This window comes from Branchiostoma floridae, chromosome 4 (genome assembly GCF_000003815.2).
Source record: "Branchiostoma floridae strain S238N-H82 chromosome 4, Bfl_VNyyK, whole genome shotgun sequence".
In the NCBI taxonomy this organism is placed as follows: domain Eukaryota; kingdom Metazoa; phylum Chordata; class Leptocardii; order Amphioxiformes; family Branchiostomatidae; genus Branchiostoma; species Branchiostoma floridae.
In genome coordinates, this window is record NC_049982.1 from 16,275,992 (window position 1) to 16,300,531 (window position 24,540).

Sequence of the window (24,540 nt, forward strand, 5' to 3'; positions counted from 1 at the left end):
TCAGTCCTAACGGTTAAGGATGTCTGAGATTCTAGATTCCATTTGGCTGACCTGATAATTACAACAATAAGACCAATGGCCATACGAACGTTACCTTCTCAGCGGAGATAATAACAGTAGACGCGATCGCGGTATACGTGACAACAAGCTGGACTGTGTGGCTCAGGGTCAGTCTTACTATCGGTCTCTGGCAGCAGACAAGCCAAACAAATGCGATTTTGTGGCGAATTGCCACCGGAAATTGCAACCGTCCCTGTCAGGTATTTCTTGCCGTGTCACTCTCTGTAGCCGCGCCAGATTTAATATTTGTACGAAATAATGACAAATGAAAAAAAGCCATCTTTCTTTTTTCTTTCACTTTTTGTATTGGACTTTTGGCGAATGAATCGTTACTGTGATGCCTTCAGCAGGGTGACATGGGGAATCAGTTTGTTATTTCGGACCCATCTTGTAGTTTTCTGTAGTACTGTAGCTTTGATAATGGATGTCGCTTGACCTCGACAGGCTGCTCCCGTAGCACCACAACACACGCGGTAAACACCAGAAAACAATTACAAACATGCGGCCGTACGTTTAGACCTGTGTGTTTGGCCCACCTTAACACACGGATTGCCCGGGCACCCAGGTTCAGTGCACGCAAGAGTCGCCCATGGAGGGTCACCTGGCCTGGCACCAAACTGTAGACAACATCAGGATTGTTTTCCACCGACACGCGCGTCACGCGACTAGTGCCACCTCATAAATCTTCAGGGAAACTTAATAGTCAGCCAAAGGTGGACTTACCACCGTCACGGACGGGACCGTACGATGCTCGGTCCTGTTGTGTTCACACAGGCGTCCTTGACGCCAGGTGAGCGATGTGACAGTTGCACGAGTCAGTAATGAAGCACAGATGAGCAACGCTGTTTGCTTGCAAAAGTAAATGGCTCACGTACCTTAATTTGATGAATTGAGGCTCACACGGAAGTGTTCCCAACTTTCTGCACTTTTCCTTGGACATGGGCCCGAACCAGCGGCGTCCAGTCACCAAGTAATCTATTAGTAGGTTGGAGCGAGCTTTTGCAGGTATTGCGGGATATCCCAGAGATCGCTTCGAGATAGTTTCAATATCCGATATCGGCAGCTTTCATTTCAAGCACTTGTGATTACTGTTTACTTTGGCGCGTTAGATTGCGTACATTGTTCGGTATGTGAAGATGTAAATAAAACTGGAATATGAGCATGGGTTCTGAGGCCGGGAAATTCTGTTCCGTCAGATTGATTTTGATGTCGGTGGAGACTACTTGAGTGTTTAAGGTATTCAGTCTTTAAGTAAGGAGTTCTGAAGCTTCAGTCAGGACATAGGCAGGCTCTGCTGCTTATACCCGTCCTTAAGCTGACTTGAGCACAATTCTGTGATCAACGATGTTTGTAACTATCTAAACTCCTGACTCGTACACTAGTGGATAACGGGACCTTCAATGGCTGCTTTTGCAAAAAGCTACAAAAGATATTTACCACGTTAGTTTAGAATTGCCAGAGAAAAGGTCGAATTCCACACAAACCAGAAAATCTTTCAGCTGTACACATTCTTAAGTTGAGATAGCGCTCTATGCTCTAAATTTTTATCGGAAACATAGAACTCTACATAGTATGATGAAAGCTGTATTTTTTTCCTCTAGACTTAAGTCTAAGATAGCAAGTGTCAAATCGTAGAGCCCACGTGGTGGCAAAGGCATCGTCTATCATCGATTTACGTCATATCGAGGTCACAGGTCAGGCAAAACATCCGGCGCGGATCGTCAACAATCAACATTGACGTCACTGGGGGGATCCATTTCAGCCGCTGCTATTTTTGACAACAGCAGTGAAAAGATTTGGCTCCGCTGGTACATGGTGCTCTAATAATAGTTCATCTTTTTTCATCCCTGTGTCCTGCCCCCCGCCTTGTTAATACCAACATATATGTTGCCAAAGAACACTGCGTTCGTGCGTCAGAAAACCTTATCCGTACATGATGACACCAGGTGTGGTTACGGCACAACATTCAAGATTTGGTGGCTCTGTCCTATTTATAGCCACACAGGCTGTTTACAAAATGCTATTTTTGTCGTCCCCGTAACGGTAACTGTTGTTCGTTCCCTCCATGACTTTCTTTAAAAAGGGCGGTAAATTAAAGTAACGTCTTAGTGGTGTACTGTACAGTAACATAAATATAATGGGGGTGCAACTATATGCCCCTCATTACTACATGTATGTCGATGCTAAATACATGATAACTGCAGAAATAGTACTACTTACATGTCTTCCATGTCCTGATGCTAACCAAGGAGCTTTTATCATAAAAGCTCATTGTGCTAACGTAATAAAAGATCTGCAATTGTGTGCAATTTTTCAATTTGAATTATTCCTTACAGTAGGTCTTCTATTCGTTGACTTGTTGCCCTCCATTAAACGGCCCGAATTCTGCTGTAGATATGAGAGACCACTCCTACACAAGGATGCATGGCTGACACGGGTGGACTGTACGGGGTCGGAGTCCACCCTGACGGAGTGCCGACTCGAGAGACTCATCCAGGGGACCGTGTCCCTGCCCTGCCTGTCCAACATGACCGCCGTGGTGAAGTGCGACCTGGGCCCGCGGTACTCAGGAGTCTCCCCGACAACACATAGGAAGTTATCTGCTATTACCACACAGGTAGGTGTTGTAACGGTCTAGCTCAGCCAACGGCATCGAATGTTTCTGATTTTAGAGGCAGCATGGAACTGCATACTTGAAACAAGGTGACTGACCCGTAAACGGGCAGCGAAAGTCGTAGTCAAGTGGAAGCCTCCCTAGATGCTATCAAAGACTTCATCAGACCTGAAAGAAGCGAGAAGAAGTCGAATTCACTTAGTATTAGTAGAATATGATTCTTGGACGGTCCTCTTCTTCGATTAATCTGCAACAATGTCTGCCGCAATTGTAACATACATGTAAGAATAATTATTTTATTCACGTATTTATTCTTATATATCAGCCCAAGTTCGTGCGGTTAAAAGGCGGTGCGAACACGGGAGAGGGACGGGTGGAGATCTACTATAACCGGCAGTGGGGGACTGTGTGTGGCCAGTCGTGGGACCTGAAGCAGGCTAGCGTGGTGTGCAGGGAGCTCGGCTACGGGTCCGCACGGTCCGCGCCGAAAGGGGCACAGTTCGGACAAGGTAAGCAATTATTCAGGTGTGTTTGCATTGGATATGGTCTGATAAAGGAACCGTTGTGCAGATTGATAGTTGACAACTTGTTTTCAAGTATCATGTTCCGTTAAACATTCACTTGCGATGTCATTTCATGGGCGACAAGATTGCAAAAACCCTGGCAGTGATGGCCGAGGGCTCCAGTTTCGGGTGGATGGATACTTGTTTAACTTATGTGTTCAAATCGTTGTTACAAGTACATTTTTTAACAGTAACATGTTTCCTCTCAACGTTACCTGTATGTCGTCCCCAGGACATGGACCAGTCTGGTTGGACCACGTAGTGTGCACTGGGAACGAGCTGTCGATAGTGGACTGCGCACACTCCAACTTTTCTGCCACGAGTTGCACACATGACCATGATGCATCAGTGCAATGTAATGTTCCGGACTTGAAAGTCAAAGAAAAGGTAATTGGTACTTTGCCTAAAGTCTGTTAAAGGCTATTCCTTCTAAGACACAGTTACCCTAAGAGGATTAGTGTGATGCTTTTTGACTCTATTCTCTAACGTATACGACAATTTAATGACATTTGACCTTGCTGCTGTAAAGTAACAGTGGGTACGTTCTCCCCACAGATCCGTCTGTCAGGTGGGCGGAACCCGCGGGAGGGCCGAGTGGAGATACAGAGAGGACGCAAGTGGGGAATCGTCTGCAGCAACAGCTGGACGTACAAGGAGGCCGGGGTGGCCTGTAGACAGCTCGGGATGGGATACGCTCTGCACGCCCTCAAGGTACAGCATCCCGCTAGTCCATACATAGCCCTCTGCTCAGTCTCTGCAGTCTTACATTGGACCCCCCAAAACGTCCATTTTAAATGTCTTGTTTTTTTCCATCCTTTATGTTACAAAGAAAGATAATTTCTTCACTACGGTTCAAAATCGCATTGTGATTCTCATGGTCATGAAAAAGTGTTTGAAAATCGTCTCGCCCCCACTGTAACTTGCAATGTTTTGTAGATGATATAAAGTGTCACAGTTATGTTGTACATGAGTAATGTTGCAAACGGAAATGACGTCCTTGGTTTGCAAGTGATTCTGGGCATTACTCAACAGGTTGGGACAGAAGTAGGGGCCACACGTTCTTGGTTTTGTAATGTCTACAAGGCCGTTCACTCTTTTGTTACCGTAGGAGGTTTGGTATTTCGAGGGAGACAAGCTGGACTTTGTCATGGCTGATCTTGAGTGTGACGGGACGGAAGAGGCGCTTCACTTCTGTCGGTACAAGTCCTGGACCAACAAGGGGTGCAAAAGTCACCAGGTGGCAGGCATCATCTGTACCCAGGGTAGGAAAAGAGAAGCTTTTTTTCATTAAGGAGAAGACCACGGGGAGGGGCTAGCATGGGATGTATGGCATCATTGCAATGTTGCAGTAACGTCACCGTCAATTTTGAAAGACTTCAATGTGTCCTCACAAATTTATATTTTATCAATAGAATCAGCACCAAGTAAATTGATTGCTAGAATCTTCTTTTGACCAACCTTGTTGTTGTTTTTCATAAAGATGCTGTTTGTCCTGTTTAAGGTCGGTTGAATGTTGGATGTATTCCTTCCTCTTCTACAGCGAGATTACCTGACCTGGTCCCAGACGCGTCTCAGGTCCGGCAGTCCATCTACCTGGAGGACCGGCCGCTGTACCTGCTGTACTGTGCCGCCGAGGAGAACTGCCTAGCCAGCTCCGCATACCAGGTAACATCAGCGTACACGAAAAGAGCTTTCAGCAACCAAAACCATTTTCAGTTTATTAGCCAACTGTTTTAGTCCTTCTTATGGAGTTAAAACAAAGGCTACAGATCCGTATGTAGACTAGTCTATCCCATTGGCCGAAAAGCCCATTAAGTCGGCGCACACAACACAACCATACCAGACAAACTTCTCAAGAAAGCCATATTTCTTCCTCCCCAGATGGAGTGGCCGTACGGGTCCCGCCGCCTCCTCAGGTTTACCCAGGCCGTGGCCAACTTTGGCAAGGCGGACTTCCGGCCCAACATCGACAGTTCGCAGTGGATCTGGCATCAGTGTCACGCGTGAGTAGCAACATGTGGACATTTTGGCATATTGGAGAAGTTCTTATCATCTCGCGAAGATGAAAAATGCCGTAAAATATGCTGATCTAGAGCAAAGTTTCATAAGGTCATGTTACCTTTTGTCAATGATGTCACTGTCACCTTGTAGATGGAGTTGATCTGCATGACTGTACCATACCTGAACCTGATCTGCTGTGCTGATGTAGACATATGAGATAGAGATAACAATTTAATCACACTTTACTTAATTATCAAACCTCTATATCCACAGCCACTACCACAGCATGGAGATCTTCACACAGTACGACCTTCTGTCAGAGAACGGGACCAAGGTGGCTGAGGGGCACAAAGCCAGTTTCTGTTTGGAAGACTCTCACTGCTATGATGGGTACGTACGAGAAACTCCTGTCGTTCAGGGATAGTTTGTCACCTTCTGCCAGCATTTGGTGTTAAAGACTGACGGACAGGCCAAAATAGAATTAGAATAGCATCTGTTAACCACTTTCCTTCAAAACATGCACACACTCGCAAGGACGTGCATCGTTGGTATACAAAACATTCAAAATTTGGAATGCAATGGCGAAGATCACCTTATTTTGGCTTTGGGCTGTACAAGCTTCGTGGTAATCCATTGTCCATCGGTTTGCGAATTTTCAATCATCACCTCTGTACCAATTCAGCCATACCACATTCACAAGTCAATGCTATCCTTTGTATTTCCTATCGATAGGGTTGTCATATTACTGCCCTGTTCACCATTTTTGTTGCCAACCGTTTGTTATGTCAACTTAACGCGTCCTCTTCTCCCTCAGGTATGAGCCAAAGTATGACTGTAATGTGGGTGAACAGGGAATTTCCATGGGGTGCGACGACACTTACAAGCACAGCCTGGATTGCCAGTGGATTGACATCACGGGTGTTCCATCAGGGACCTACACCCTGGAGGTAAGTGTGAACAGTAGACAGAATGTGAAGGAAAAGCCTAACTGACGGTTGAAACGATTTTTCTCTATTCCAACTAAGCACTACGACTGCCGTGTATGGTGGATAGGGAGTCATACTGTCTTGTTGTTTCTAAAACAAAGTCGTATGCCCAAGAAAAAAATATGGGTGAGTTCAGCCCATAAACCATGTCTTTCTGTTTCCTCCAGGTCATTATTAACCCGTTGCGGGCAGTGGCAGAGATGGACTTTGAAAACAACAGAATCTCATGTAAACTTAACTACAATGGGTATCAAGTCGTCGCCAACGAATGCCATTTAGGTAAGACGTTTTTTTTCACGTACGAGGGGTGATCAATAAGTTTTCGGCCTCACCAGGAAATAATAAGCACAACTCAAATTTTGAGGCACAACTTCATAGTATGGAGCCTTTTATCAATATCCGCCAAATTTCAAATCACTGCAGTCATTACTTTACAGGCATTCGTTTCTTGCAAATCAGAAGGTAATTGGCGAGAAAAAAGTGGTGTGAATTGTGATCAGACATGTGTGGGTCGAGTTCCCCATGCCGTAAATTAACAAAAGACATTGTCAAAATGTTTGATAATGATTCTCTTCCTATTTCAAGCAAAACGAATTGGGTGTCTGACTTACAGCAGCGCAATTTGACCCGCTCAGGTCAGGTCAGGTCAATTGTCCACGTTTTTTCCTTCTCCCTTACCTAACATTACTGGGTGTCGCCTGCAAAGTAATGATCACAATAATTTGAATTTTGGTACATATTTATATAAGACTTTATACTTGACATCTACGCTTCGAAATCTGAGCTGTGCTTATTATTTCTCGGTAATGTCGAGGACGTTTTGATAACCCCGCGTACATGTATAAAGTCTTATATGAATGTGTACCAAAATTCAAATTATTGTGATCATTACGTTGCAGGCGACGCCTAGTAACGTTAGGTAAGGGATAACGAAAAAAAATGGACAATTGATCTGCAACCTGAGGTGTGCGGGTCAAATTGTCTGATCACACTTCACCCTTCTTTTTCTCGCCACTTAACTTCTAATTTAGAAAAAACGAATGCAGGGAAAGTAATGACTCCAATGATTTGTAATTTGGAGGATATTAATAAAAGGCTTCATACTATGAAGTTGTGCCTCAAAATCTGAGTTGTGCTTGTTATTTCTGGGTGAGGCCGAGAACTTATTCATCACCCCGCGTATATAAAAATAATCACGTTTAACTTAAGTTAGATAGCGCACCTCATAATTATGTCATAGTGAATTTGATTTCAAGTGACCTTCATCTACTTGCACCTGATTTTTTTCTCTCCTGCTGCAATGATGTTTCTGTGTTTACAGGTGAAGATGAATTACTGAACAGTATATACTGATGATTGGAGTACCCCGGATGTTAGTCACGTGACCATTATGAGGCATGCTCTGCTGCTACTCACCATACTGTACGGTGGAACCCCCATGGTGGAAGCTTCATTCGCCTGATGAACAGTTCACTATGCACTTCACGTCTTTCCGCTCCGTGGCTTTGCAGGGTGCAGATACACATCTTAGAAGAATTCGAACTTGCATGATTCCGTGCGTTGTAAATGTAGATAGATGTATATCTACATAGATATGTAGAAATGTAGGTAAATGTAGATGCCTTTGTTGAGGCCTCATGTACGGCAAATATTTTGACATAATATGCTGACACTGCCGTGTTTGTGTTTTGATGTGCTGCCACAGACCGGGTGATCCGGCAGCAAAGGGTATATTCTTTCTACTATCTTCCCTCCAAAATGCTATTGGCAAATCTGATTCAGAGTATTCTCAACTTATCATCATGCAAACTCCTACTCTCACTACCTATATCACGTTAGGCCTTCTGCATCTTTCTGCTACCCCCACGCGTATGGTGTCAGGGAAATGTTGTTGTAGTCGGAAACATGAGAAATTATGCCAAGTAAAATGAATTCCTGTATAGACGTATTCTTTTATCGAAGGACCACACTGTACGAAGAAAATGGTGCTAAGTGACATTCACGTGATTTAGGTATTATATATCTCACAGAATCATATTTATTGTCATTTTTACTGACTGAGATGTACAGAAACTGGACGTAGCCGGCAGTGATACTAACAACGTTGGTAGAAAAGTGTCGTTTTTAACAAACTGGTTAGGTGCGATTGAAAGTCCCTGTAAGTCCTCTATTTTCAACATATATTGTCCACTTCCTGGATCCTACCTCATACCTCTGTCCGGATGTAGTCTTGTTTGTTTGAACACGAAGAAAACAGTAGAGAACATCTCGTGCTTGTCGCCCACTACACCTGTAACGTCTACTGACATGATTCCGCCAGGTCACATATATCCGTCACCGGAAAATACGTATAAAGAGATCTATATGTACAATAAAACATTTCCCAGTGCGATGTACTTATGCATATCGAAACTGCATAGCTGGTGGTGCTGCACTAGAGATGCCTCAAGCGCACTTTTCAAAGTGACGTATACATATATTGTGATCCGGCGGGTGAATGTTAATGTAGGCTACATGTAAACTTAAGCAAGTAGGAACGATGACACAGTATCTTCTAGCGTGTCTCATACTTACGTAAACAGAAATGAGTACTACTCTCGACCAAGAAAGCTTGTAATGTGTTTTCTGTGTGTTGACTTCCTGTATCCATCCAGCTGCAACATATGCGTTCCTGTGTTGTAAATGAATCTCATGTACTGCCATGAAATGTAGAATGTAGAGCAGCGTGAATTAGAGGAAATGCAATTTTTTTGATCTTGTATAATCAGCATGTAGTGGTAGTATAAAGACAGAGTTAAGAACTTAACAAGTGCGTTCATTTGTATATTTGAACAAGTATCTTTCATAATGAACCGGTCACCATGATGGCTGGTGAGAAATAATATTGATGCAAATGAATATATTCTTATCCTGTTTTACGCATGAATAGCTCACAGCTGTGAACTTTGTCTTTATAATAAAAAGGACACCAAACTATATTTAACTGGTTGTTCTTATCAACATCCTTGTAAACTTTGTTTTAGGATTTCATCAGAAGTACAGGTCTATTTGCTTCACCAGATGTGCATCTTAAGGCCCCTTCACACGAGAAGCGGAATCAGCCGGAATGCCGTAGAGCCCTAGTTTCGTAGAGCGTAGAAATTCTCACTCCATTCCAGATATTTCAGCCCGTTCTTGGGGCCATCCCGAATATTTTTGTCATGATCAAAACTTTCGAGGTGCTTTTGAAGTGGAAAAACATCGAACAGCCGTCAAAGTGTATTTTAACTGCAGTATGACGGCGTTCTACGGCATTCCATCATTATTCGGAACATTCTGATCCCATTCGATGGAGAACCGAAACAGCAAGCCACTTTAAATCCTGCCGGAATGTGGCCTAAAGAATGGCCGGAATGCAGTGAGAATGTATAGATATCCCTATAGATACCCAGGAATAGACAATAGTTAGTTTTCTGACGGCATTTCCTTCTCGTGTGAAGGGAATATAAGGTCATTTAGAATTCCCACCCGAATGTGGCACGAATTTTGCAAATTCTTCATTCCGGCTGGTTCTGCTTGATTCCTGCTGATTCGGTTTCGGTATGAAGGCCATATTAGTTTTATTACCGGATAGCAGAAAGCTGGACATGTCTTGAAAGGTTAAGACATGCTGACAGATAAATAAGCGAAACATGACCAGATGGGCGCCGAATTTCGCAAAGTAGCATTGTCAAGAGACAGGAAGGTAGCAATCTTTGAGGTACTAATAGGCCATCTTGAAATCATTTGTGTCACACCTATCGCCGTCTGTCTCAAGAATGTCATCGGATCGCGTTGGGAAACATGCCTAGTGCTTGCCATTGGCTGTGGTGTTGAATCCCGTCAACAACAAGGGCTTTTGAGGGGCAGATGCACAACTGTTTATTTCCGCAGGAGTAGTTTCCAAGTTGGAATAACAACGGCGGTACATTCCACAATACTAGGTTTCAAAGCGACAGGCTAGTTAGGCCGTTTGATGCTCGGCCAGATTGGCCACTTCCCTGGCCTCCACGTCACAATAGACGGTGTTCTATAGGTACTGACGTTCTTCTGAACACGTAGGAGTACTCACTGCTCTCAACTTGTAAGTATCAAATCTGCAGAGTTCGGAAAACGGCAGCAATCAAATACATGTACTTTATTATGTAAAAGCTATGGAAACAGCACTGGAATCAAGGTTTGGGGCTACAGCTACAAGTTCTGAATATTAGATCATCACTCATCACTCCATCAGTCTTTGTAAAAAAAATGTTCCATTTTCTTATGCACCGCACATGATGTTTGGTGGTAAAGAAAATGGAAAATTGTTGATGTAATATTCAGAAACATGTTACAGAGAGAACTTCATTCTTCATCTGACGGCACCTGAAGGAGGGGAACCTTTAGTGATTGGTGACAGATGGGCGCGTACAGAATCGGTGGTAGGTCAGATACCAGACTGTTATTACACTCAGCTCCAGGTAAGTTGGATTACAGAGTCCTGCGGTTTCCGGTCACACTTTGCTGACAGGGTCCACACCTGATTGACACATTACCTTGACCGGAGTCATCAAAGGCAGTCCAGGTCATGGAAGAGGCGGACAGCTCCTTTGTACAATTTTGTTGCCACCCGGAGAAGAATAGGTAGGCAACAACCAATGGGAAGCGGACTCAAACTGGGTGACAAGATGGATACCGCGCAGTACGATGTTGCCCTCTAGGCTCTACTAGCTTTCCGTAGAGCTGGAGAGTTCGATTTCAAACCTGTTAAGAAGCCTACACTTGTTTGGTTTGCTGTTCCGTAAAACCATCTGGCATTTCTAGTCCAGTTATAGGCGCTTCCAGAAACTAGTGATGCAACTCCAACTCGCTAGGCGCGTCTGCAGGCAGACTGCGACTGGTCTATTGTCACGGACGGCCGCCATACATCAATGTCAACGGAGGCGGGGAGTGGGTGGGAGTAGTAAGATGGGCCCAGGCCAAGTCACGATCACCGAAACAATCAAAACCACGAAGTCTTTAATACAACTTACAGCTTAAGTCCTCAAATGTTGAAAATGAGTTTGATTACGTGAAGGATGGTTATAAAGGTCCTTGATTAATAATCACGACTGTGACACCTATGGATTCAGTCTGATGGAGTGAGAGGTCGGCACTGGCCTATACCACGGCAACCCAATCACGTGATCTTCTCATGCAATCCAAGGGGTACGTCAGCTTTCAATATTTAAACAGTTGGGAAGGTCTTTCCGTCACATACGTAGCGAAGGGGAATAGATAAGTGCAGCTTTACGACAGACTGTTCTCTGTACCAGACAGACGGTTACGAAAGGCTCCTGTCACAACCCGCCTGCGCCAGCCACGCACTCCGCCTGCCCTTTTCTCCTCCAGCTCAGTTCTTCCGAAAGGGTGTGACTGCGATAGACTGAGGAAAAGCGCCAGCGTTAAGTCGTCCTTTGCCACTCGAAAGAGGATTAAGTAGCGGCATATCATTTCTAGGACCCAGCAAGCCGACCCGTCATCCCTGGTGAATCTCAGCGTCTGTCGACCACCATGCAGATTCAATGTGCACAGGTATTCCGTGTGTGCGGCATCGCATCTTTCGTGGTTTTCTGCGTGCTGTATGGGTCCTATCAATATTACTACAACTACTATGGATACTACGGATACGGAGACTCGCAATCTTCGAATGACATCGACTCGGAGCCAGGTACGTGTCAGAAATATACTTTTCAGAACATCTTGTATTTGGTCTTTAATCTTTTGATTAATTTTTCACCTTTTTGAAGCCGTCATGATAAAAGTTTAGAAATCTGTGGGTCATACACAGTTGTCTCCAGCTGATCATGGAGAGGGGATTATTTTACATCTGCTTCCCTTGTGCAATTAAGTGTGAAAGTGAAAGTGTTTCTTACGACCTTTCTTACAGACAAAGTCTCAAGCATGTGTATCCATAGGATAGCGTTGGCAAGATGATGCTCTCAAGCTCGTGCAGAGCATTATTGTATTGTTTCCAGAAGCACCATAGTTCTTCGACCTTGGACAGTCACGTATCTACCGCTTGGAACGGGCCGCTTTTAGCCATAGGGTTGCATTAGACGCATAGAGGGCCGCTCCCTAAGACAAACTCGGCCTTTTAAAAGGAATGGATCGAGACATCGAGCAATACATAACCGCCCCAGACAAAAGTGACACTTATGGCCTGTGACCTAGACTAAAGAACTGCTTACACAACCTACACTGACCTAAAACTGTTTGCTACCAGACTAGCTGTTGTCCGCTTGCGTCTGTTCAGTCCGCGGGCGTCTGATCAGTTCTGTATGATGTATACTGAATTGCTATAACATGTATCATAAATGTTCTGTCGTCACCATGTTCTTGACGTAGTGCTGCAGTGCTGTACATTACAGTGCACTACTGTGAGCCAGTCTATCAATACTTGTTATTGACGAAGCTAGTGTTTCCACCAGAAACGAAGGCTGCCTGATCCCTGATGACTGTTGCTAGATAATACACTTATCATAAACCTACCTTTTTTCTACAGGATACAGAGAATCTGATGCAAGTTGCAAGTGAATGATATGGCCACTTTTATTTAACGTTGTTATCACAGAAAAGCTTATCCATCCTGTCTTGAGATTTTTTACTCAGCGGGGGTCGTACTTGTAGGTCAAGTCATTTGGCAGCCCTCTAGGAATCATCAGTGCAGCCGCCTGACTCTCCGTGTCATTCCGCCGAGGGTGAAAAGGTCAAATTCAAGATGTCTGCGGGTGTTCGACCGGCACCAAGGGACTGTTCATGATCATTAATTAGTCGACGAAAAATTCTAAAACAACCCTTGGTTTGCCACAACTTACGGTATGTATATGGTTCGTGTATGATACCACACTACTCCCTTACGAAGGCCTAACCAGTACCACTTTTTCTGTTTCCTGGCTTGTGAAATTGCACTTCAGTGATGATGATTGCTTCCTCCCTGAAGAGAATAGAAATGTCCGTATCTTATTGTCTTAGATTCTTGTTGAGGGAGAACAACAAATTGTTAAGTTACGCGCCATATAGCCAATCTGGCCGGGCGACCAAATTTGATTCGCTTCATGGTGGCGTTTAGAATAATAACGTTTAGAATAGTAATCCACAACATTTCTAACCTCGAGTAGCTATAGACTGAAATTGGCTGACAGCGCAATGTTTTCTGCCTCCCTTTCGCCTTTCACTAGATGAATTGTGATTCATCATTGATCACCTGGTCTTGATCTGCGCGGCAACAGATTGGGGTCAGGCATTATAGATCATTATAAAACCCTGATGAAACGCATGTTTTGTAACCCGTCGACAGATGGAACAGGTTTTACCTGAAGATGGCTGGATGAGGTCAAATCTATTTCAAAACTCACACTAGTTATGTGCTGGCTTGTTTAGGTAAGGAAAGTAAATCTTCAGGGTATATGCCAACTCTCAAGCATTGACGTCGGGAGTGCCCCTAGCCCATTTGGAGTGCTGTTAGCCACTGTGTTATGTCTAGCTCCCGACGGTTCTTTGACTATAATAGCTCGGCTGAAGTTTCTCAGTTGTTATTTCCTTTGCTTGACAACGCAAAATATTTATATTATTCATTCATTACTCCAATCACGAATAGCACCCTTCCTTACATTCATGCATTGGTCGTTGGTGGGAGTGGCAAAGGTCAGAGATGCATTCCACCCGAAATCCATGACAGATTTAATGTACTTGTCCCCCTGAAGTTTGTGCAAACCACTATCCTTGAACCATTTGTACAGCTCTGGGCGTAAATCTTATACTGACTCCTGTTGCATCTAGTCTGAGCGTGCTGTGTTATGTACTATACCAGACTGTCTGCCTGTGTTGAAGCCGTCACGGCGGATTCCCTGGATCGCGGCCGGAGGAGTGTTTTCATGGAGCCCTGGCACGCAAAGCTCTTACAGATGCCACGTCCTGCCATATTTTCACCAATTCGAGAAGGATTGGCTAAGGCCAAGCCTCAGGCGTGGAAACCCATTTGAAAATGGTGCCAACAAGCTGACAAAACGTTTCATTTTGAAACGGTTCACGTCCTCCTCTAAGAGATAGCACATACCTTTTCAATACGTTATACATTTCACTAGATTGGGAGAAAATCTAGTAAAAAAAGTAAAACTGAAACAGCCATTAGGAAGACGGGGGCAAAAATAAAATCCTTTATTAGGAACACACCGTACATCACCTTCGGCTACTAGTGATATTGGTTACCTTCTCACAAGGACCGAGTTAAGTAATCCTCTCATATAAAAGGGGTCGTAGATTGCGTGTGTGCCAAAATTGATAAGATCCTGTAAAACAGTTACTAAGCTAATAACTAATCCTGCGTGCAACCGTGGCCATCCCTGTGAAAGTCTTTATCATTAGTTTTGTACTGCCTACACCCAACATCGTTCCTCCGTCTTCTGGAAGGATCTGTCACAAATTTCAACGATAATGTCCCGTGATTATGTCCTAATTCAGGTAAACTGTCAGGAGGCTCCCCATTTCTTTTCGATTTTAAACGCAAACTCTTCGGCCAATTCTTATGCTTTGCTTGTCTGTATTTGTTTTTATTTTCTATCTTTATTGTATTTGTTTGGAATGGACTCTGATGATGTCGACACGAAAATAATAGGCTTGTGTATGTCGTCATCATGCGTATCTAAATGTTGCAATAAAAAAGTCATTTGTGTCGAAATCAGTTGGAGTTTTCCGTAAAAACGTTTGCTGACTTACAAAAGAACGGAGATTTACACAAAACGGGCACTGAGAACGATCCGGATCCTCAAGTTCAACACTTATCATCATCATGTCTTGTCGGGCTTTTGCCAGTACTTCAACCTGAGTCCAGGGCCTAGGGCCTCTTGCTTCAACACTAATAGAACAATTGTGTTGAAAGAACTGTAGAATATAAGATGTGTGCACCGAAATAGCCATCTAGATGATTGTCGATCCTTGTTGGAGGATTGTTTTCTGTTGAGAATATACCCAAGCAGTTGAGCTGTATTTTCGATGGTTATAAGAGTTTTTGAACATTCTAATGTCAATTTTTTGTTGCGCAGTATATTGTCATAGGCTGACTGAAAGCACTATTGCAGTATTAGTACTGCAACAGAGTTGTTTATGAAGTCTTGTCAGGGTATACACATGTACGTAGCACTTTCCGTTGATGAATTAGTCTTCATCTTGGACCCGGACGACTAACATCTACTTTTCATCCTGAGTTCTGAGGAGGCTGGCTCAGCAGCTGGAATCCCTAACCTCCGAATGTGGTCACGTACTGGTGTTTCTGCTTATGTTCATGGCAATCTGTTGAGAGGCTAAACTTTGAGGTGTGAAGACTGAACCTGTTAATAATGTTTAAGAATTGGAGTGAATGATTGACATAAAATGTGATGAGAATGGTTGGACTTGACGGAATTAGTTATTGCATTTTCATTTCTTGCCTGAAAATGGGAACTGGCTTCCATATTGTTCCCATTCAATAGAAGAAAGGCTTTCAAGCAGTTCATACCACCCTCTGGCCGACTCCAAATATCTAGCGTGCAGCATGTTGGGAGTCCCGAGACAGTAGTTAAAAATAATAAATGAACCCGCAAAACAGTACGACAGATTTAGGCGCCATAATCACCCCATACTACGGTACTTGAGCCACACTCTGTTCAAATTAACCACATCTACACATGACCTGAATCCTGATCAGGTCAGCCATGACAGATGATGCCGTTCGACTGGATGAATTCGAACTCACAGCTCGACGGGACGGTCGCGTCTATTCAGATGACACCATGATCACACAAGACTTCCAGGTTGCCAACATGCATGAAAAGTTGTTGTTTTGCAGATGACAGAGTGTTACCAAACGTTAACTGTACAAATGTAGATAAGTAGAAACATCGGCTTGCTAGGCACACCGGCCTCTTGTTAATTCGAATGGAGGGATCTCTTTTATTGTAAAAAGGAAGCTTTCGTTGTAAAGCTCTGTTCCAATGATAGCAAGACAAATATTGAGCGTTCAAGATGGAGCTATGGTCAATTAGCATGTCTGGATGTCAAGGACAAGCTAAGCTACCCTCCGTGTGAGCAGCAAACTTAATCAGTCCCCCAGACAGACCGATTTCACTACCACTATGTCATCCCGATGTCGTACAGTCTAGATGCCGACATGAGTACGTCTGTGATGGTCGACCTCACCAACTTGACACCGGCTAAATGTCACCATTAGCCTGAAGTTCACTTCACAGTTCACACTGCCATTAGAATGGTGTGAATATCTCGCCCGAGGATACGGATGCATTGTGTTACGGATTATAGCATTCTCAGCATACCTTACGAGTATCCACAGCTGGACATGTCGGCAAGAAAGTTTGGACCTCGTTTAGTTTTCATTATCGCGCCCATGTTGTCATAAGTGCGAAACTAGACACGCTCGCCTTTTCGTCAATGTTGAATCATTTGTTTGATTTCGTTCAGTAATACCAGCTGGTCCCCTCAAACGAGAAACAAAACGTCTGCAGAAGAGGAAAAGCTAAACTTCTTGTCTGATTCTGAGCGACAGACCTCCCACTCGTACATACCAGTGTCTGACGACCCGGCTGGGATGACTCCCGCGACGGGTAACCATGGAGATCAGAGAGGGCAATGAACTTTACTTGTCGTCTGTTGTGTTGTTTGTTGTCCTCCCCCAAGATGTCCCAGCCTTAAGCTTGTGTCTCTAACGTTGTAACGAACCAAGTTCTTGGTTCACAACTATGAAATGTTTACGGACCGAAATAGACCTTATGGCGACAGGATATGCACCCTCCTATCATCAATGCATCACGATTTAAGGGGTTTTGCGCTCCCTCGTTGCTTCTTTTAGTTTGGATTTCCTTTACTATCGAGAATGTTGCCAACCTTGATCTTGCCAAGGCTGTAGTGACACAGACACGGCTCAGCTCAACAGGCTCATACGGACTAAGATGGCACTGCGCTTTTGCATGTTGGAGAAATGCACACCATTTGGTAGAAGTTATTGACTTCATTTCTTCATTGCCATGTCGTCTTCCCTTATGTTCCCGTCCTGCGGGCATAAAACTAGAAGATCCAGTGTATACCCCCTCCCCCTTACACACACACAAACCATACGTACTTTGATAATGATGAGATTTGGGGATAGAATGTTGAGGACTTCGGGACAGAAACTGATTAGAAAAATGTCAATGTAAAAACATGTCTTAATAAATGAATATCAATTCAAAGGAATACATGTCCTCAGTTTGATCGACACATAACATCTTGTTCCCAGGTCTACCCGATCTCGTCCCCGATGCCTACGTGATCCAAGTATCGGCCTACTTGGACACCCAGCCGATGTCGACGCTTCAGTGTGCGCTGTCTGAGAACTGTCTGGCAAGATCGGCATGGAACGCCGACTTGAGCGACGAGAGGAAGCTCCTCAGGTTCGCACTGAAGACAGAGAACAGGGGAAAGGGAGAGTTCAACCCAGAACTCCCTCGCCGCTACTGGGTCTGGCACTCCTGCCATCAGTGAGTCCAAATGATCATACATAGTTCTTGTTAGAACAACTTTCTACTTTGTCAATACACGTGCATACAGTATGATTGAGTAGGTTGAGGTGTAGTTGTATTGTTAGTCATCACTTACCTCATCCCTGGTCAAAGGTTCTGCATGCAGATGAATATTGTAATGAGCTTTTTTAACAGTTACACAGTAAGGCGAGGTATGGTAAAATTTCATTTCTTTGTCAATTATAGAAAATGTTGATTACATGTCCACAACGTGGATAACTATGCACCATCAGGTTAAACTGACCTACGCATCTATAGATGGAGTAGTGTTCTCAGCAGTGCACATTCCATAATTACCCAGACAAACCCACACCTGGTAAGCAATGATCGCAGGGCAGCTCTCTGTCCCTAGTATCAGGCCAGGTGTCCTTGAAAGAGATCTCTTCCTGAAGCAGGATTGTCTTACTCTGTTGGGCAGCGTTGCCCGCAAGTTGCCAATAAAAGAAATGACCACTGCATGGGAAATGTAAAAAAACACTCTGGCCAGTTGATGTTTAAAACATTTCATGTTGGTTCGGCTAAGCAGATGCCACAATTTGGACCTCAAATCATCAATCAAAAATTTCCAGCTATATGGAAATCGTCCAAACTTCACAAGAGAACATGGTTATGCCGCACAGCTATGTTGGTGAACCCATTCTTCCAGCCAAGCAGCCAGATGGATCTAGATCTGTGCTCTGGCATGCACCATGGACAGGAACTGCCCTGAATGATGTGCACAGAGCCCACGTAGCCTGGTAACCGCACCGTTAGAAAACTGTTTAGCTATTCATAGGACAAGTTGTCTTTCAACAGGCAGACACAAGGCTTACCCTGCAGCCTGTCCTTGACATAGTTTCCGTCTTGTATTGAATGAGGGACGATGCGGAAGAATGATTTAAACGTGTCCATTCAAAGGATAAGAAACACCCACGAAAACAAACACAAAGACGCGCAGAGGTGATGATGCATCATTGAGCACTAAATCTAGTAACGGTCTGTGGTAGGTCTGTCCTGTGTTCGTTTGTCACCTTTAATACCCGGAAACAAATTTTTCGGGTCAGGGCTCAGCACACACGACAAGTAGCAACCTACAAACGACCTGGTTAGACCGAAATAAAATACAACTGTTAGTAATGATGTTACTGGTGCTAGAAAAGAAAGGAGTATTCAACTTGACACCCTGGAAAACATCATTTTTTCATTGTTTACTTCTCGTCTTTAAACTTTACCATCTGTAGCCATTTCGTCGGCACTGCAGGTGTGTGATCTGGAACATTTGCATGTAAGACGTAAGGCTCACTGCCTCAAGTTTGCCAGATCCCTTGTCCATTCTGAGGTTTTCGACTGGCTACCACCACGCCGCTCTGAGGCACATGGTAGACTAGAGACCTCAGAAACGCTGACAACTTCACTCAGTTTAAGTGTACAACGGCTCGTTTTGGGAACACTACGCTCCCATACTGTGTCGACCTTTTAAATTCATGTTAGACTTCAGATGTCACTTTTTAATATTCCTTAATAGTGATGTTTTAGATTGAAATGAGATTTTATTACCGATATATATATATCTACTATGTGTGTGTAGATCCACACTTTTAAATTGTACAGCTGAGTGCGAATTGCGATTATAATAATTTGATTACTGCACATATGCAGGGATTTCCATTATACTCTCCTTTGTACTTAGTACGAGGCAATTTAGTCTCCGGACTACCAGCTTGTACTTGATTTTGTGTGCGTTCAATAAATAAACCAGTTCTCATATTCTGTTAATCATATGTATCCAATTGCAATACGGAATATGACCATGCGCACCAACCCCAAGGCAACCAACTTGTACAGTCCGTTTCACGATATTTCATACATGTAAATTCATTCAATTGCACGCATGCATGCATGAACTTCGGGGATCCTTAAATAGACTTGTGGTTCGGTCTGCATGGCGGGGGGCATAAGCCGGCCTTGACGACAAACATTGCGGTTAGAGGTGAGTGAGGACTAAGTGTTTAGCACATGTTTCGTTTTACCACGATGTCTTGTGGTGAAAATTGGTCCCAAGCTTCGGCCATCTCCTCGCTAATTATAGGTAGAGGTCCCATTACACTTAAAAGTTCCTACCTGTACATGGGGGGGGGGGGGGTAGAGATGGTTCATTGCGACGAAAGATGAAAGTCGCATGTGAGACATTCACGGTGACCAACACAGGAAGCTGTATAACCTTACCTGACATGTCATTGACCTCTCAAGTTGACCCTACCCCATCGCGAGTGAGACACATTGACATTGTACTCATCCGGCCTGGTCTGCATTTTGTGAGACGGATGAAAGGCCATGATCTGAAGGACCTCTGGAATTAAAAAAAGTGATGACAGCTTTCACCATGACGCCTTAGAGAGGTCAACTTTTATCTCCTTTTTACGGTAAGTAGTATGAGATAAAAGCGCTAAATTGAATGCTCCGCTCCTCAACACATCGCAGACACTGAAAACCGTCTGCAATGAAACAAGACCAAGTCCATGTCAAAAGATGCAGTACTAGAAGTTCAGCTGCAGCACCAAGGTCACATACGAGGGGGGCCTAAATCGACCGTGACCTTCGTCTTCATAACACCCACCAATATGCCAAATGTCATTACAATCCATCAAGAGGTTGACAGACGGACAGACGGACAGACACCACACAAACACAGAAACACACAAAAGCAATACCTCCATTTTTCATGGAGGAAAGCGGTATACATGAAAGGTCACCAACATATAGTTGAAATTTCCCGTACTAGACACTACCACAGCATGGACGCCTTCTCGTACTACGACCTGCTGGACAAGAACACGGGCGGGCAGGCCGCGGAGGGGCACAAGCCGAGCTGGTGCCTGGAGAACACGGGCTGCGGCTACACCAGCAGGAGACCGGTCTCGTACAACTGTCACTGGGGCACACAGGTCAGCACTCACGGCCTTGGACTCTGGTATGGTAGGATAGGATAGGATGTCGTCCTGTGAGATGGGAACTAATAGATGGCACTGTATACCTGATGATCATACAGTGCACTGCTCTCAGTATCAGGAAATGATGGCTTTGATGCCAATGCCATTGCTGTCTTAAAAATCATGGCGTCTCTCACAAACCAGCCTTGTGCTTTCATCATGTCCGATGTCCTATGTCTAGTGCATGTTCAGATTGCCAATAGAATTAATCTTTTGTTCAAAACATAAACATTTTCCAACCTTGTAGAATTATCAGTAAATCGCCAGGCGCATATGATCTTCAATAGACTCATTCTCCAACAACCATTCATATGTTTGCCATATGGTGACACCACCATGACCCTACCTGGTGATGAGCCCATCTCCTGGCATGACGTCTGTGCAGGTGACCTCTCTCAGCAGGTGTTAAATATAGCTGGTGCATTTCAGGGCATCTCCAGTGGTTGCTGGGATACATACACCTCCGATCTGGACTGCCAGTGGATAGATGTGACCGATGTGACGCCGGGATTTTATATCATGGAGGTTTGTATTTACTGCTACAGAAAGTGTGGGTGTGTATTTACTACTTCAGAACGTGGGGGTTTGTATCTACTGCTTCGGAACGTAGAGGTTTTAATTTGGCAACAGAACATGGAGTTTGTGTGGACGTAGATACAGAAACTGGAGGCTTGTATGTGTATGTACTATTAAATACAGCCTCAGACGTGGAGGCTTGTATTAACTAAATACAGAACGTGGAGGTTTGTATTTTCAATCGCGGAACACGGGGGTTTATATTGGCTAATACAGAACATGGAGGTTTTTATTGAAGCCATATACCGTCTCATCCACGGTGCTATGTATAACAAGGTTCAGGGCGACGGCAAATACTAAAGGCTAGTGAGTTATGGCATAAGATTTTTTTTAATTTTTGGAACGATAACGAAAGATAGTTATGTCGCAACGTGTGTCATGATGATCTCAAATGCCCAAATATGTCTTGACTGGGTTCAAAGACAAGCAAAGGTAACAATAACATTGGGATCTATGAACTTTTAGAGACTCGATGTAAAAGCTAACATAGTGTCCCTGTGTTTCCGCCTGATCTCAAGGTAGCCGTGAACCACCACCGACGGGTTATAGAGTCGGACTACTCCAACAACAGGGTCCGCTGTGACGTCATACTGGAGAAGTCCACCGCTTATGTCTATAACTGCATCAACACGTGAGGGCAATTTTTTTGTTCAGTCTTGCACCGTTTCTAAATTCTACACCATTGGGGGCAAAAAGGAAAATTATCCCCATGTTCACAGCTGTGGAAAATGCATTAATGTAGATCACTCTATATCAATATGTAAATCTTGCAAAATTTTGAAATATTTAGAATTACAGAGAATATTATAATAAATGGTGGGTAGTCCTGACTCGAGACAAGGTTTTGAAGAACATGACTATAGATGTAAACCTTCTGTACTCGTTTTTCTTCCCCCAGGGACCTACAAGGCCTTGGACAACTATACCGGTATGGCCATTTTCATTTTCTTCTTCACGTTATTCTATTGAAAAAAAAAATATTCCTTTGAAATTTCTCACAGTCACGTTCTCCAATAAGATTTCGCTTTTTTTCCAGCTGATTGACAGGTATTGAAGATCCCGCTCCTACCACGGACGACCCCTACCGACACCTCGCGAGAATGCAACATGTCAGCTTTCACTATAGTATGCCCGTGTGCCCGTGAAGCGATTAGGAGGTCTTTAATGTGTCTTATTGCTTAAAAACTTATGCAAACTCGAATCAAAATAAAAGGATGGTGCTATTAACGTTTGGTGCTAGATAATTGTAAGTTTGACATAAAAGTGTCGTCACAAACGGAGGAAAGAAAACGTACGAGAGGTAAACGTTTAACTAAAATGCTCCTTTTTATCATCAAACTTGAAACAATATTTAAGTGTTGAAAACGTTGTCCTCTATTACAGCACATATACCTAGGTGCTGATGAAATCTATCACTGACCATGAAGTAACGATTCTTTCATAAGAAGCAATGATAGAAATGTCTCCTGGACTTGCCGATTGGAGGTCTGTCTTTTTTAACAAGAGACATCTCCTTTCATAGCTCGTAACGATAAAGAGTGATTATCAATTGCACATAACACTAATTTACTAAGCAATGATTTCAATGCTGCTGAAACGATGAAAAGACAAACATCTTTGTTATGATAAGAATACCATTCACAACGAGAATTGTATACAGGGGCGTTGATTGTATTCTTGTATATGTACCTGATATGTATATCAGCGCTAAAACAATGGATAACGTATTTCTGGACGCAACATATTCATGTACATATGCACATATGTTACGGATGTAATCATATTCGATCATCGTATCAACCAATATGCCTTTATTTGCCGACGCGGGAATATATTTTCTGGATCAGAACATTTAATTACATGCATTTGATTTGTCACATAAGCGCAAGTTCAAATAAACATTGATAAATGATAATTTTTGTCGTTCATTATGGTATAAATGATCAATGTACTGTTTTATAGGGTAAGGTATTGAGTGTATTGTGCATTACACACTCGGAGGACCTGGACTGGGGACCCACTAGGTGCCCAAAAAAGCATGGAAGGGAAGAGGCCCAGAAAATAGTTTTTGTTTTACTGTGCAGAGCCGCGAGGTTTGATACAAGGGGAAAGGGACCAAGGTCTATCTCACATAGGTTGTTCAGAGTGTTCCAAAATATTTCTATCATTTCAGTCTCCATATAAACTGACCGCTTTGGCAAACTGCACGAAACACCATCAAATTATAATGATTTTGCCTTTAGAGGCAAAAGCGTCATAGAGAATTTAGAATGCTTTAACAAACACAACTACATAGATTTGACATAATATCCCACCAAGGAAGGGTTTTCAATGGTTTTAGGCCTTGTTTTTCTATGGCGCGCGCGCTAACTGTAGCGTCCCCTAATATGTTGGGCCATTTCGCTTCCTCATCATACTTCGGAACGATCCCCATAAAATGAAATTGTCTTGAGAAAATGACGGAATGCTGGTGTACGTTTCCCCCAACGGGTACACACGGAAATTGCCAAGCAATGACGTCTGGTAAGCTTAATTTACCTCCATGTAGAAACGTCCTCTTTCGAATTCTTAAGGAACATCAGATTATACATTTGGTTGCGACGTACTTTTTCTTCCTCTAATTTGCAACGAAATTGCTCTCCATATCAAGATGTCGTTTCGTATCAATGACGGCGTCATGAATGTGACGTCGAGGTGCTGCAAGAACAGTGAATCTTAGGTCAGCTGTTTGTGCTACATTACATGTTGTACTGTAGTAGTAAGACATCGGACAGAAGGCTAGTGATTAAACTTCACTTTGCCATTTCATTTATTATCTCCAAGAAAATGGAGATATTGTTTTGGGATTGTTTTGGGTGTGCCTGTGTGTGTGCATGTGTAACTGTGTATGTGTGTGTGTCTGTTTGTGTTTGTGACCGGATTTTTGTAGACACTACAAACTATAACTCAAGAAACTCTGGATGGATTACGATGACATTTGGTATGTGGGTAGGTGCTGGGAAGACAAGGTCAGGGTCCATTTTTGGCACTGGATGACTGGACTCTCAGCACTTTAACTTGTGTAAGTTTGTGTATATAGCCAAACATAGATTATGTAGATGTGGAAGTCATTTGCATCATAATTACATTTAATGTAGATTCGATGTCTATGTACTCATGTTACTATATGTTATGGCTATCGAT

At 43.5% G+C, this 24,540-nt stretch overlaps 3 protein-coding genes across 6 annotated transcripts in view; 2 read left to right on the top strand and 1 right to left on the bottom strand.

Annotated features, from left to right (window-relative positions):
- LOC118414894 (cyclic nucleotide-gated cation channel alpha-3-like) overlaps nt 1-1,151 on the bottom strand; it is a 54,565-nt gene extending 53,414 nt beyond the window's left edge. The window contains exon 1 of the mRNA XM_035819183.1: nt 936-1,151. The gene's annotated coding sequence lies outside the window, so the exon portion shown is untranslated. The remainder of the gene's footprint in view (nt 1-935) is intronic.
- The window catches only part of LOC118414895 (lysyl oxidase homolog 4-like), a 32,598-nt gene extending 23,396 nt beyond the window's left edge, over nt 1-9,202 (top strand). For all 4 annotated transcript variants that reach the window (XM_035819184.1, XM_035819185.1, XM_035819186.1 and 1 more), the window contains 11 exons: nt 2,455-2,677; nt 3,000-3,183; nt 3,470-3,624; nt 3,793-3,948; nt 4,346-4,499; nt 4,778-4,902; nt 5,119-5,240; nt 5,512-5,628; nt 6,053-6,185; nt 6,392-6,503; nt 7,546-9,202. In XM_035819184.1, the coding sequence (XP_035675077.1) occupies nt 2,455-2,677; nt 3,000-3,183; nt 3,470-3,624; nt 3,793-3,948; nt 4,346-4,499; nt 4,778-4,902; nt 5,119-5,240; nt 5,512-5,628; nt 6,053-6,185; nt 6,392-6,503; nt 7,546-7,577 (1,513 nt within the window). In that variant the 3' untranslated portion in view covers nt 7,578-9,202. The remainder of the gene's footprint in view (nt 1-2,454; nt 2,678-2,999; nt 3,184-3,469; nt 3,625-3,792; nt 3,949-4,345; nt 4,500-4,777; nt 4,903-5,118; nt 5,241-5,511; nt 5,629-6,052; nt 6,186-6,391; nt 6,504-7,545) is intronic.
- Nucleotides 9,203-11,435: 2,233 nt separating this feature from the next.
- Nucleotides 11,436-23,272, top strand: LOC118414450 (protein-lysine 6-oxidase-like). Its single transcript, XM_035818489.1, has 7 exons — nt 11,436-11,931; nt 17,530-17,770; nt 20,574-20,736; nt 21,211-21,306; nt 21,876-21,988; nt 22,256-22,285; nt 22,394-23,272. Exons 1-7 carry the CDS (start codon nt 11,775-11,777, stop codon nt 22,395-22,397), a joined length of 804 nt encoding a protein of 267 aa, XP_035674382.1. The 5' UTR covers nt 11,436-11,774; the 3' UTR covers nt 22,398-23,272.
- Nucleotides 23,273-24,540: the final 1,268 nt, after the last annotated feature.